The 13,702-nt window shown below is 27.9% G+C and overlaps 5 protein-coding genes across 5 annotated transcripts; 2 read left to right on the forward strand and 3 right to left on the reverse strand.

Moving 5' to 3' along the window:
• Nucleotides 1-167: 167 nt before the first annotated feature.
• Nucleotides 168-4,590, reverse strand: LOC107063749 (uncharacterized). Its single transcript, XM_089172986.1, has 6 exons — nt 3,550-4,590; nt 3,275-3,473; nt 2,824-2,998; nt 2,666-2,741; nt 1,862-2,577; nt 168-1,797 (listed from the first exon to the last, which is right to left on the reverse strand). Exons 1-6 carry the CDS (start codon nt 4,243-4,245, stop codon nt 423-425), a joined length of 3,237 nt encoding a protein of 1,078 aa, XP_089029112.1. The 5' UTR covers nt 4,246-4,590; the 3' UTR covers nt 168-422.
• Nucleotides 4,591-5,205: 615 nt separating this feature from the next.
• Nucleotides 5,206-7,104, forward strand: LOC107063679 (aldo-keto reductase family 1 member A1). Its single transcript, XM_015315634.2, has 6 exons — nt 5,206-5,516; nt 5,655-5,819; nt 5,916-6,119; nt 6,211-6,327; nt 6,411-6,805; nt 6,918-7,104. The coding sequence occupies exons 1-6, from the start codon at nt 5,454-5,456 to the stop codon at nt 6,964-6,966; spliced, it is 993 nt and encodes a 330-aa protein (XP_015171120.1). The 5' UTR covers nt 5,206-5,453; the 3' UTR covers nt 6,967-7,104.
• On the reverse strand, nt 6,830-9,995 carry LOC107063675 (Minichromosome maintenance 5). Its single transcript, XM_015315629.2, has 8 exons — nt 9,844-9,995; nt 9,470-9,725; nt 9,202-9,374; nt 8,780-9,114; nt 8,320-8,666; nt 7,812-8,245; nt 7,456-7,727; nt 6,830-7,347 (listed from the first exon to the last, which is right to left on the reverse strand). Exons 1-8 carry the CDS (start codon nt 9,993-9,995, stop codon nt 7,118-7,120), a joined length of 2,199 nt encoding a protein of 732 aa, XP_015171115.1. The 3' UTR covers nt 6,830-7,117.
• Nucleotides 9,996-10,558: 563 nt separating this feature from the next.
• Nucleotides 10,559-12,267, forward strand: LOC149032459 (uncharacterized). Its single transcript, XM_089172985.1, has 2 exons — nt 10,559-10,694; nt 10,823-12,267. Exons 1-2 carry the CDS (start codon nt 10,590-10,592, stop codon nt 11,732-11,734), a joined length of 1,017 nt encoding a protein of 338 aa, XP_089029111.1. The 5' UTR covers nt 10,559-10,589; the 3' UTR covers nt 11,735-12,267.
• Nucleotides 12,268-12,409: 142 nt separating this feature from the next.
• Nucleotides 12,410-13,697, reverse strand: LOC149032460 (uncharacterized). The gene is made up of 3 exons (XM_089173118.1): nt 13,689-13,697; nt 13,074-13,140; nt 12,410-12,986 (listed from the first exon to the last, which is right to left on the reverse strand). The coding sequence occupies exons 1-3, from the start codon at nt 13,695-13,697 to the stop codon at nt 12,736-12,738; spliced, it is 327 nt and encodes a 108-aa protein (XP_089029244.1). The 3' UTR covers nt 12,410-12,735.
• Between the last annotated feature and the right edge of the window lie 5 nt (nt 13,698-13,702).

Below are 13,702 nucleotides of genomic sequence, written 5' to 3' on the forward strand. Positions count from 1 at the left end.
TTGATTTAAATAAATAAAATAAGACTAAATATTTTCTTGAAAAACAAATGATTTAGGCTTATATATTATGTTTACATTTATGCGTACAGTCATTAGAAAACATATGTTTATATGTATACATATATATATATATATATATTTTATATATATATATAATATATATATATATATTATATTATATTTATAATAATAGACTGTGTAAAATACATCTATTTTGAACTTCTGTTATTCTGTTATCATAATAATAACTTCACAGTATAATAGCATTTGTAATAGATGACTAGGTTTTTAGAAATTTTCAAAATAAAAATATTTGAAAATAATTCTAAATACAAAGCTTTATCGATGTAATCTTACACATACTTTTATGGCCACATATTGGAAGTATTTCTTATTATAATATTATTCTAAAATTTTAATATTTAATGATCATTCATTAAATGTTTAGCTTTTGAAATACGCTTAGGACTTTGATATTTGGATACTTCTAAATGTGCTATAGCTTTTAATGGTGTTCTACGCGTATCGACTGGTGGACGTCTCATAAGAGATTTTGAACTTTTAGGTGTCTTCATGGCTAATGGTCTTTTGATGCGTGGTGTTTTACACATTTCGTTTTCAGATTTATAAATATTCACATTTGATTCTACAGTGTCTACTTTATTCGTAGATACATTTTTTAATATAGATGGAGTTCTTACGACCATGTTTTCTTTTTGCGGACTACGTTTTCTACTTTCTCTATTATTCTGTTCGTTTGAATAATAAGATTTCTGTATTCTTGGTAGATTACTATTACTACCTTTTTCCGATAGATTTTGTTTATATTTGTCCGAATATCTTCTACCGTTATGATGCTGCTTTTCAAAATCTTCTTTTATTTCTAACGATATATCAACTAAATTATTTTTATTTCTTAACGATATTTTTGGCGATTGGATTTGAGTCAAATCTTTATTTCTTGTATATCTTTCACACCTTCTCGAATTATTACGTTTAATATCCAAATCGCAATACGATTTATCTAGATTCAAAGTATTATCTATCTTTTCGCTTGTAGATTCTTCCTTTATTAATTCTTTCCTACTACCATTTACTGTATAACATCCTTTTTGATTTTGACTATTGTCGGACAAAGAAGTAGACACCTTTATTGTATTTTCATCGAATAGTTTTGCTTTAGCTAAGACCATGCCAGCATTTTGAGTTCTAAGTTTAGCGACAGATGCTCGACCTGTTTGAGGAACCGGTGTATGTAATTGAGGAGTAGTAGATTTGAAATAATCATCCGCATCTTTCCAAGATATCGATGTCTCTTTCCAATTTTGAGGGATGTTATTATGTTTATCTTGATAATCGTTATTTAGAATAACATTTTGTTGGCTATTGGATTTCTTCAGTTCTTTAATTTTACGATTAAAGTAAAATGAATTATCTATAAATTCATTGCCATGAAAAGATGATGCTCTACGAACGGATAATTTTAATGGACTTTGTCTAGGAGTATGCACACCGATGTCATTAATACTCGATTCTGCGTCAATTAACGAATCTCTTGTATGTTTTATTGTATGAGACATTAAAGTATTTAACTGTTTTTGTAATAAATCCAATCTTGTATTAGTTTCCGAACTACACAACGATTCATTTCTCAAATTCGATACTTGTTTCGTTAGTTTATCTAAATTTGGTTCTTCATTTGTGAAATAAACTATTTCTTGATCGTTGGACTGATTTCTATATTTGTTTTGCCAATCTTGAGATCCATGCCATGAATCTGTACGATTAACAGATTTGCTGTAAATTAAAAAATAGTATTTAATGTTTTGCTATTAATTATTTATATATATAAATAATATACTGTGTATCATAATTACCTTTTAATTTTTCTTGAGATCGTCTTCGTAAAATTCCTATTTTTCGAGCACTGGGTGATCTTATAACTTTACCTTCACTCGATTTTCTGATTTTTAACTCCTTACCAAGTTTTCTTGCCAAATGATCGGCTGTTATAATATTTTTAATACCTGCTTCCTCTAAAGTTTTTTCATACTCCGTTTGTACTTTATTTACAGAATGTTCTACCAAACTTTCATTCCTTACATCATCGATATATCCAAATTCTTGCGAGATACGAGATTCAATGGCAGAAACTCGATTTTTTATTTCCTCGTATTCGCTCTTTGGTATTCTTACATATTCTTCACAATCATTTTTTGGCAAAGTTTCTATAGATGCCCCTGAATTTTTCTTCGTATATTTCAATTTATCTGTATTTTTATTAAATTTCTGCCAGTGACTAATATCACCATTATTATCGGCTTCCTTATTTAACAATACTTGTTCGTTATTATAATCTGATAAATTGATATCAGCGTCAACAAATATATCACTACAATTGCTATCATGTTTAGAATTCGAAGTTTCTGTTTCTTTTAACACTGATTTTCTTAAATGCAACGAACCATCGCTATTTGTTCTACGTTTTTCATACGACACAGAAGAATCTTGCGCTAAACTCCATCGTCTATCAGTATATGGATTGTATGTTAGTATATTTGACGTTGAATTTACCTTCTTAAACAAATTAAATAAAATAATTTAATTAAAACATGATGATATATAAAAAAACTGTAGACATAGTTTATTAAATATATATACTTACTTGTTTATTTTTTGATACAAACCGATCTATATTTAAACCAGTTTTTTTAGATTTTTCCATTTTATCGCTAACTCTCCTAAAATATAACATCATACAATGTATTAACTTGTTATTTACCATCCAAAAATTGTTTATATATTATTATTTTTCATACATACTTTTTCTTAGTACTTTGAGGGTCTAGCCATTCAATAACTTTTCGTTTTTTCGTAGATTTAGTAGATGATGTACAGGTCGTATTTGAATTTGTAACAGAATCTTGATTCTCGTTTACTTCTGCATTCACAGGTGAATTATTTTTCCCAACGATCTTCTTTAAACCGTGGAGCATTCCTATAAAATATGTAATAAGAAATGATATTACACAATATAAATGAAAACAATATTTGTTTTTCTACTATGTACAATTCAATTCATAATTGTGTTAGTAAGGATTCAAAGAAAAATATATATTAGTATTTCAATACACACATTTACAAGATCAAATAAGTAAAGAATTTTAGTTGCAACATAAGAGGAGGGTTAGTATTGTTAATTGAAAAGATAAATAAACAATGATTCTTCTACGTAGAATATGCGAATAGATATGTTAGGTTCATATAGACATACTTAGATTCAGGTTAGAGGCACTTAGATGTGGCTTACGCGTAAGACTTCCACTGCGATATTTCTTTTTCTTCAATTTTCCATGTAGTTGAGAATCGGATAAATCCAAGTCATTATCAATGCTACCAATAACTTCAGATAAAATAAGATTGGTTATGTGGTCCGGTAAAACGCCTATATTTTCAGCATTTTCTATCAAAATCTAAAAACCAAATCAATGTCTCATAACATTCATTTATTTTTTGATATAATGAAAATTTTAAGAAATTTAATATTACCTTGACAATAATTAAATGCAATTCGAGTCTACTTTGAACAGCTACCATAGTAGCTTCTCTCAAAGGCATGATATTAGGACCGATAACTTTGGCTAAATTATCAATGTTCATTTTGTTCTGTTTCTCATAGAGAGATACTTTCTTAAAAAATTCCATTATGAAAGCTAAAGTATTTAAATGATAAGGTGGTAACAATACGCAAGCCAATAACAATGCTTGAACTTTGTGGTTTTTTAACATTGCACAGTGTAAAAATAAATCATGATACGTATATGGTATAAGTGGTTCCGGTAAGTCTCTGAAGAATGTTTTTAAACAATTGGCTACATCGATGGCATGATTTTTCTCTCCTAATGAAGAACCTTTATCCAATAATGCCATTAATTCTTTTTGTCTTATGTGAGATCCAGCTTTTCTGAATAAACCTTCTTGAGTAACATGTTTTTCAAGAAATGCAGATGCTTGACTAACAAATACAGGCACATGAACAATGCCACCGGATGATAAATTAACAACGTCTAATGGTTGATAAGACAAAGGTGTACGAAAAACTTTCTTAGAAATATTTTTACTTCTTTCAAATTTATCCGGCTTAATGGCATTCTTTTTAAAACGATACTTAACCCCAATGTTTCTAAGATCGTTGATAACGATTTCATACACTTTTTCTTTATGTAAAACATCATAAATCAGCATATTTAACGTTGAGGTTATTTTTTAATTATTACGCACTAAAATATATTATTAACTTTTAACACATAAATATATAAATATATATTTTTCTATTTTTACATTTTATCACTACTATTTTGTACGAGTCGGTAGAGATAAACAGTTTGAGAAATTGTTCGAAATGAACGTAGTTGCAAGATTACAAAAATATTTTTTGTATTTCTCACTTCTTAAAAAATATATTAAGAAATAAATATTTTTATTCAATGTATAATTCCAATTTATTAACAATTATACTAAATAATTATAATCTGTTAAAATAAATTAAGAAAGTAAAAATAATCTTTTCAATGTAACTATGAAAATTGAACCGAAGTTGTCGCTTATCGAATGAATTACATAGCGCCATCACTGCCATCTACATTATCGCGCGAGAAACTCCCGTTACGTATTACATTCAAATTGAAAATATTTATAGCAAAAGAAAATAAATTCTTTAATTTAAAAATAATATATAACAAATATTAATAATTTTCTGCATTTTCTCTTTTTATTGTAATTTATTATTGAAGAATTGATAAAAGGTTGATAGACATCTTACTTTTTAATAATTTTGTCAGTAATTTAATAAATTGCTTATCATTTGTTTCTTTCTAAACAATGAACTAACAACATTCAATTTTTTATCCGTTAACTTTCTTCGTAAATAAATTTACTTATATACGTCCTTTGAAAACGTTACATAAAATACAATTAGTTAAAACGTTTAACAACGATCTTAGAAGAGTTTATACAATCGTTAATTTATCGTACGGTAATTGAATAGTTTTCTTATAATTATCCTCACAAAAGAAAATAAGTTTACTATTAAGAAGAATAATAATGCATTTGCCAGAGAACGATTTCAATAGTTTCATGCGCAAGACAAGCTGCAAATCGATACTTATATATTGCGAACTATATACATGATGCTCTGCACATGCTGCTTGCAATCTTCTATATGTGAGACTAGAGGGACAGATCTAACTTTAGCAACAGTCTCTTTACCGAAATATCGCTTCTACTTAGAAAAATAATTACACTTGTTTGCCTATTATTAGTATTAAAATTATTTATTTAAAAAAACCACTAGATTATATTAAAAAAAACATACAAGTTTAACATACATATTCCTATGAATTGTATGACATAACTAAACGTTATTTCCAGATATCAGTTGTACAAGACCAAATATGCAGTCTTTAAAATTATCATCTGGTCATAATATGCCTACAGTAGGTTTAGGAACATGGCAGGTGATTAAACAGTTGTATTTTATACAATTTTCTTAATGTATATTTATATAAAGATTTGCAATTAATATTAATAGAATGAATATTATTTTATCAAGTTAAATAATATTTAATCAAGTTATCTTTTATTACTTTCATAAGGCTAAACCTGAAGAAATTGAAGCTGCTGTTGGAACCGCTTTAGAATGTGGTTACAGACATATCGATACTGCATTTAATTATAATAATGAAGAAGCAATTGGAAGAAGTATAAAAAATTGGCTTAACAAAGGTGGCAAACGGGAAGAACTCTTTGTTACATCAAAGGTAATACGATTGTATGTGAAAAGAATTTTATATTATTTAATAATTGTATTATATTATTGTTTGAACAAATATTAGGTATTGTTTATTTTGTTATAGTTGCCCCATTTTGGTAATAGACCATCAGACGTAGAAAAATTTCTTAAATTATCATTGGAACGTCTTGGATTGGATTATTTGGATATGTATTTGATTCACATGCCATTTGCCTTTGCATTAGATAAAAATTCCTATGTTCCTGCAGCTCGAGAAGATGGTAGTTATATACTTGATTTAGATACAGATCCAGTTTCCGTATGGAAGGTATATAATAATTTGTGTAATTTATATTATAGATATAAATGTTTCTTCATCTGCTTAGAATAATAATATTATAATCATTGAACATTTTTAGGAAATGGAACAACAAGTAACAAAAGGTCTTGCCAAATCTATAGGCATAAGTAATTTTAACGAAGCACAAATATTAGAAGTATATAAAAATGCAAAAATAAAACCGAGCAACTTACAGGTATAAAGTTCATTAATGTCATACTTACAATAAAATTATGGTCAGAAAAATCAATTAATATATATATATTTTTTTTATAACAGGTTGAATTGCATGCATATTTGCAACAGAAATCGCTAAGAGAATTATGTCAAAAGCACAATATTATTGTAACAGCTTACAGTCCATTAGCATCGCCTGGAGCTAAATTCCATTTTCAAACAAAATATAATTATAGTCCGGATAAATTCCCTGATCTTCTTGGACATCCTGCTGTACTTGAAATGGCTAATAAATATAAAAAAACACCAGCACAAGTGTTATTACGACATTTGGTACAACAAGGAATTGTTGTTATTCCAAAGAGTTCATCGCCGGATAGAATTAAATCCAATATTGATATTTTTGACTTCGTTATAACAGATGACGATATAAATATTTTAAATAATTTAGACAAAGGTACAGACGGCCGAATATTTAACTTCTTGTTTTTCAAAGGGTAAGTAATAAAAATTACTATTAGTAATCTTTTAATATTTTCTTATTTAAAATAATTTATGCATAATATATTTTCTTTGTATACATATATATATATATTTTCCTTTTTTTAGGGTTGAAAAGCACCCACATTATCCATTTAAAAATGAGTTGTCACAATGAGCAAAGGATTTGTTTTGCTAAATAATTTAAGAATACAGAATTATATATCAAAAGTAAAAAAAGAGAAGTTAAGTTGTATGATCGAGTACTAAAACTTATATGCACAAAATTAATTATCTAATGAAGAGAAGAAAAGTTTTTTTCTTATATTTTAATATAACCTGTACAACATTTTTCGTTGCATTCGATGCTGAAGTTCACCACGACGTATCATTGTGTGTATAACTTTGTAAATGGCACGTTCTGGATATTTTTGTTTAAGAAAGTCATTAACGATGTTTTGTTCAGAAACTTGATTTCCTATTGGAAATCGATTTTTTAATTGTTTTTCAAGGCGAGACAATATCTCATGATCTTCTTCTGAAGTAAATCCTTCTGCGCCTGTAAAACATAATTTATTGATATTACAAACATACGTATTATAAAATTAATTTAATGATTTTTCAATCAATAATTTATTAATATTTGTTATATATTTATATATCTTACCAGCTAATGAACCAGACATAGCTGCATCTAATGTAGAAACTTGAAATAGTCTAAGTGCTTCGTTAACATGAATTTCAGTAGCAAAAGGTTGAAGTTGCATTTTTGCTAAAGCTTCAGAAATTCTTATAATGGCTTCTAATTGACGAACGGTTATTGGTATAGATAATCGCTTTTCACTTCCTTTTTCATGTTCTCCTGTACTAGCACGCATTCTCACATAATGATTTTTCAGTTTTTCACCTGCTTCTTTATTTAGTCTTGGACCACATTTCCTAAGGAAAATAATACATAATTATATTTACATGTAAATTTATATTATACTAACAAACAAAAATACAGTAAAAACCTAATCTTACAATCTGCAATAATTTATGTATCTTTTGAGTACATTTAACGGAAGTTCTCCTTCGATTAATTCTTCAGTCAATTGACCAGCATTACTATGTATATTCATAACGTGTTTTGCCAATGTAATATCTCTATTTTCTTCGTGTTCATCTTTAACAATGAATATCATATCAAAACGAGAAAGAATAGTTGGCATAAAATCTATATTTTCTTCGCCTTTGATATCATCCCATCGACCAAAAATAGAATTAGCAGCTGCTAGTACGGAACATCTTGTATTTAAAGTTGTTGTTATGCCTGCTTTTGCAATTGATATAGTTTGTTGTTCCATTGCTTCATGTATAGCAACACGATCATCCTCTTTCATTTTGTCAAATTCGTCTATGCATACAACACCACCATCTGCCAATACCATTGCACCACCTTCCATCACAAAATTTCTCTGCAAATGATCAAAATAACTATTAAAGCAAATGGAAACAAACAAATAAAAGTACTTAAATTATTGATTCTTACTGTAATAGAATCTCGCGTTACAGAAGCAGTAAGACCAGCAGCAGAGCTTCCTTTACCAGATGTATACACACCGATCGGTGCAACTGTTTCTGCAAATTTTAATAATTGTGATTTAGCAGTACCTGGATCACCAAGCATTAACACATTGATATCTCCTCTACGACATAAACCATCAGGCATTCTTTTTCTAGAACCACCAAATAATAAACACGCGATTGCTTTCTTAATATCCATTGCACCAAAGATACTTGGCGCAATACTTTTTGCTATTCTTTCGTATAAATTTGGATCGGCTGCTAATCGTCTGAACAAATCTTCATCATCCGATGTAATGCATGATTGTAAACCTGAAAAACCACGTATAATTATTTAGTGAGAAAAGAGTTTAAAAGTAAAAAAAAAATGTAAATTATAACGTAGATTAAGATTTTTTGATAATAATAATAATAACAGATTTTACCACTTCCTGTGTTTTCTCCATCAACAAAAATACCCACAACTCGTATATAAGGTGCTCGTACACCAACCAAAGCTTTATCTTTCCTGTTTCCTTTATCGCCTGTTTTAGCTACTTTTTTAATGGAATATATACCAAGAATAAGAACTCTATTTCCAGGTACAACTCTATCACATAAATAACGATCGCAATATAATTGCAAATGTCTTGGCATTTCACCCTGTGGAATGTGTTCTGGTAATTCTTGTAATTTTAAAACTTGAAAGTCAACGCATTTACATTTATCTGGCATTATAAAAAATGGATCCAATGGGCATTTTGGTCTACCAGCTTGTTCTCTAAAATATAATATTTACGTTATTTAAGATAAGTTTTTATTAGAATGCAAAATTTAAGAGATAATATTGTTTTCTTAGAATACATACGTATTACATTTTCTTGGTAAAGCGTAGCCCTCTAATCCTGGCTTAATGGAAATGTTAGTTTGCACGACTCTACATGAACGACATTGTATTGCAATTTTGGTTGCTTTAGATCTGATACCAGAAGCAGAAATAATAATGCCAGGAATTTTAATAAGTTTCGATACGATGTCTGGCTATAAGGATATCAAATATTTTTAATATATATTTATTATTTCATGTTAGAAATAATAACAAAATATTAGTCATTATTTTAAAAATAATTCATTACCTTCATGCCTCTTAAAGAACTTGGATGCGCATCTGATGATAAAAGTATTTGTATATCTTCCACTTTTTCTTCGCCCTGAGGACGAGGAGCTGTAACCTCATCGGCAACATCTTGTGCAGCTTCTTCTAAGATTGAAAGATATTCCGTTGGAAGTTTCTGAATTTTTTCAGCAAGCGATTCATCAAAAGCTGCCAAATCTTCTAAATTGATTTCAAGGTAGTATTGACCAAGATTGTAATTTCTTTTAAGAGTATCTCTAACATAAAAATGAATAAATTGTAATAATAATATATACATTGATGTGACATTTAATAAATTATTAATATATATAATTAAGATAATTATTTATAAAAATAATAGTATAAATTATTTACCGGTATTTGTAATTAAAATTGCCTTCGTGAAATTGTCTAATAAATTCTTTGAATTTCTTTTTAGATGCTTGTAAATTACCTTGAACCTCGGATGCCTCGTTAACAGAAAAATTATCAGAAAAAAATATACCTGGATTATCAAAACCTTCCATATTATTTGTTATTTAATATCTCTTATGGTTAGAAATAAATTGCAACAGGCATTTGCCGCTATAAATTTGGAGGGAAAATTATTAATTTTTTGTCCAATCCGCGTTAATTGCATACATAGTACCAGAAAAATAGTATAGATCTCGCTTCAGAAGTTACTTGTGTAGAGGGTTTCTCTAGAGTAAAATAATATTAGACTGAACTTTCTTTAGAACCACCGTGCATTCAGTGATCCCATTCGTACGATAATTTGAAGGTGAATTTGAAAATCTAATTAGAAAAATTCAACAAATTCAAAATTTTTCCTGTGCGTACGATAATTTTCCGATGTGTACGATAATTTTACGCCCTTGTGTCGATCAGACGAACTAAAGTCTCAGGGATCACTGCGTGCATTCAACGTTGAGCATTATGCCGCATAAAGCGCTTTAGTACTGTAATTGGAAAACCACATCTGTCTTTAGATCTCGTGAGAGTAAATTGAGGCCTTTTCGTTGTTAGTTCTCTCGAGAAGACCTAATTTCATATTGTCTATTGAAATAATATTGTTGTGTTGCTTTTTATTGTAAAACTTCACAAATAATTAAGAAATCAAGATGATAAGTGTAGAAATTTGTACTGGAAGATCCATTAAGCAAATATTTGTTAGCAATGTATTGCTTTCAGTCAACGAGATCTGGGAACGTTTTGAAGTTATAACTGTAAGTATAACATCCAAACTCTAACCTTAAAACTTTTTGCGTATTTATTTATTTTCCACTCTTTTATATCTAAATTGTAAGTAAATTATAACAACTTTTAATAAATGTGATATTTTTTATTGTTACAGGGTGCATCAAAAGAGAATTTTTATGTAATTCAAAATGGCCGAACTATTGGGAAAAATGATAAACTTTTGGATGGCCGTGCAACTATTGTTCCCAAATTATTTGGAGGAAAAGGTGGCTTTGGCTCCATGTTACGAGCCATTGGTGCACAAATAGAAAAAACTACAAATCGTGAAGCTTGCAGAGATTTGAGTGGACGTAGATTGAGAGATATTAACGAAGAGAAAAGGCTCAAATCTTGGATCGAAAAGCAAGCTGAACATAAAAAGGAAGCAGCTGAGCGTAGAAAAAAGAAGTTGGAAAGACTTTGTGCGGAACCGAAATATGAGTTCAAAGATCAAAATTATGAAAAGAGAAGATCAACCGTGTCTGAAATGATTGAGGAGGCAGTAGAAGAAGGATTCAAATGCGTTGCTGCTGATTCTTCAACTATGAAAAGGAAGCGCGAAGAAGAAGAAGTTAAGAGTAATAAGAAGAAAAACATCTTTTATTTAGATATTGATTCAGATGAACTTGATACTACTACAGATGATGATAGTGATGTGGAAGATTGTACACCATCGACATCTACATCTGATCAACAAATATCTAGTAATAGACTTTCTATCGAAGAGACCGATAATGACAATGACAAATTAAAACAAACGAAAGTTTCAGATTCAATTGCTTCTGAAACTGTTAATGCACAGATTGATAATTCAGTAGAAAATTCTAAAGATAAAATTAAAGATACTGAAAACGTAAATGGACATACTGATATTTCAGTAGAAAATTCTGAAGATAAAATGGAAGATACTGAAAACGTAAATTCACATACTGATATTTCAGTAGAAAATTCTAAAGGTAGAATTGAAAATACTGAAAATGTAAACGTAGATAATAAGAGTAAAACTACCAATGCAGTTTTGATATAATAAGAAGTTAAGAGTAACAAGAAGAGAAACATCTTTTATTTAGATATTGATTCAGATGAGCTCGATATTACTACAGATGATAATAGTGATATAGAAGATTGTACACCATCGACATCTACATCTGATCAACAAATATCTAGTAATAGATTTTCTATCGAAGAAACCGATAATGACAATGACAAATTAAAACAAACGAAAGTTTACGATACAATTGCTTCTGAAACTGTTAATGCACAGATTGATAATTCAGTAGAAAATTCTAAAGATAAAATTAAAGATACTGGAAACGTAAATGGACATGATGATATTTCAGTAGAAAATTGTAAATATAAAATTGAAGATACTGAAAATGTAAACGTAGATAATAAGAGTAAAACTAACAATGCAGTTTTGATATAATAATAAATAATCTAATTGAATAGATTTCTACTTTATAGTAGTGTAATATAAATTCTATTCATTTTTACTTGATTAGTAAAATAGATATTGTATTTTTTGTTTTTATTTGTTTTATATAAAGTTAACTTCATATTTTTCAATTTTTTTATTATATTACTGCATTATATTCATTTATTAGTTACACACACACACACACATAATTTACTATATTATGTATTACAAATTTGTGATAAACTTATTAGTTGTATTGTATTCATTTACTAGTCATGTAATTTACTATATTATGTATTACAAATTTGTGATAAGCTTATTAGTTTAATGTTCAACTTATAATACATGATATACATGATGTCCTAAGAGTCGTTTTATGGAACAGGAAAGATTAAACATTATTTTTTGGATGGTACTTAAATTGGTGCCTATTTGTATGCTCATACTTTTTCAATAATTAATCAATATTGATTTTTTCTTTAAAATTATTTTTCTTGATAAAATGACATTTAGGACATTGTTTATAATTTGACAAAAATATTGTTTTTATAATACCAATGAATACACAAATATATACTTGTATATAAACACAATATAAAATTATTATAAATCTATGTATTAGTCATATCATTAAAATAATAATTAGAATGAAAAATAAGTGGAAGTTTTGATATATAGAATTCTCTAGTAAGTTGTATACCAATCGCAAATAATGTTACTGATGTTACTACTGATTTCAAAAAGTCATCCGCAAGAATGTTCTTACGGGTACACTGATATAGGTCCAATATATATTTGGTACTAATGAGAATAAAATTATCATTTCTTCCGCATACTTCTTGAATTTTTGACGATGTTTCATCTAAATATTTACATTAGAACATAATGTAATAAACTAATTAAACAATAGGAGATTTATTGTATTAATAATAAAATGTATGTTACTCACTTTCTGAAAAGAATTTTTGGCATTTATGAGCGTAAGGGCTGTTACAACAAATTCTTTTATGAGACGTCTAAGAATTGTAATTAATTATTTTACATAGATACAATATGCATATACATATACTTATATAATTCAAATATTTACCATTGTGTTTAATAAATTCTTGTTTTATATAATAATATTTATATTATTTAGAATTTCCTTCCCGACGAACAAAAACGAATAAATTGAAATTTCATTCTTCGAGATCATTTTTGTAATTTATTTGAGAAAACCTTTTTCCATTTTCAAATACGTTTATTTTATTGACGTTTGACAAGAAGAAATATTTAATGATCTTCGCTTGTTTGATTAATATCTGATATTAAGATATAATAATTGATATGTTATGAAAATATATAGTACATTTATATTGCAAAGTATAATATTCGATTTTATGGAATAGCAAAAGGAAACAAAAGTTGTTAAATTTGTAAATACAAAATTAAAAAACGTATAATAGTAATTTATAGGTAATATAATTGACACTTAATAGTAACATTTATTTATTACATCGATAAGATGCAAGTGAAACAGAAGTCAAATAGCATTTCATACTAAAGTTTTTGTTCAAAAGACCATTTGCATTTAGA

The sequence above is a fragment of the Polistes dominula genome, unplaced genomic scaffold (genome assembly GCF_049000335.1).
Source record: "Polistes dominula isolate Pdom_NZ unplaced genomic scaffold, Pdom_raw_medaka contig_22, whole genome shotgun sequence".
In the NCBI taxonomy this organism is placed as follows: domain Eukaryota; kingdom Metazoa; phylum Arthropoda; class Insecta; order Hymenoptera; family Vespidae; genus Polistes; species Polistes dominula.

What these genes read in the sequence shown, in the direction of transcription:
- LOC149032459 (XM_089172985.1), top strand. Translation starts at nt 10,590, where the DNA reads ATGATAAGTGTAGAAATTTGTACTGGAAGATCCATTAAGCAAATATTT. An exon ending in AACGTTTTGAAGTTATAACT is followed by an intron (nt 10,695 to 10,822) that starts GTAAGTATAACA and finishes TTATTGTTACAG; the next exon opens with GGTGCATCAAAAGAGAATTT.
- LOC107063675 (XM_015315629.2), bottom strand. Translation starts at nt 9,995, where the DNA reads ATGGAAGGTTTTGATAATCCAGGTATATTTTTTTCTGATAATTTTTCT. An exon ending in AATTTTAATTACAAATACCG is followed by an intron (nt 9,726 to 9,843) that starts GTAAATAATTTA and finishes TTTTTATGTTAG; the next exon opens with AGATACTCTTAAAAGAAATT. An exon ending in TATGTCTGGTTCATTAGCTG is followed by an intron (nt 7,348 to 7,455) that starts GTAAGATATATA and finishes TATGTTTTACAG; the next exon opens with GCGCAGAAGGATTTACTTCA.
- LOC107063749 (XM_089172986.1), bottom strand. Translation starts at nt 4,245, where the DNA reads ATGCTGATTTATGATGTTTTACATAAAGAAAAAGTGTATGAAATCGTT. An exon ending in CCTCAAAGTACTAAGAAAAA is followed by an intron (nt 2,742 to 2,823) that starts GTATGTATGAAA and finishes GTTATATTTTAG; the next exon opens with GAGAGTTAGCGATAAAATGG. An exon ending in TTGTATCAAAAAATAAACAA is followed by an intron (nt 2,578 to 2,665) that starts GTAAGTATATAT and finishes AATTTGTTTAAG; the next exon opens with AAGGTAAATTCAACGTCAAA.
- LOC107063679 (XM_015315634.2), top strand. Translation starts at nt 5,454, where the DNA reads ATGCAGTCTTTAAAATTATCATCTGGTCATAATATGCCTACAGTAGGT. An exon ending in ATCCAGTTTCCGTATGGAAG is followed by an intron (nt 6,120 to 6,210) that starts GTATATAATAAT and finishes GAACATTTTTAG; the next exon opens with GAAATGGAACAACAAGTAAC. An exon ending in AACTTCTTGTTTTTCAAAGG is followed by an intron (nt 6,806 to 6,917) that starts GTAAGTAATAAA and finishes TCCTTTTTTTAG; the next exon opens with GGTTGAAAAGCACCCACATT.
- LOC149032460 (XM_089173118.1), bottom strand. An exon ending in CCAAAAATTCTTTTCAGAAA is followed by an intron (nt 12,987 to 13,073) that starts GTGAGTAACATA and finishes GTAAATATTTAG; the next exon opens with ATGAAACATCGTCAAAAATT.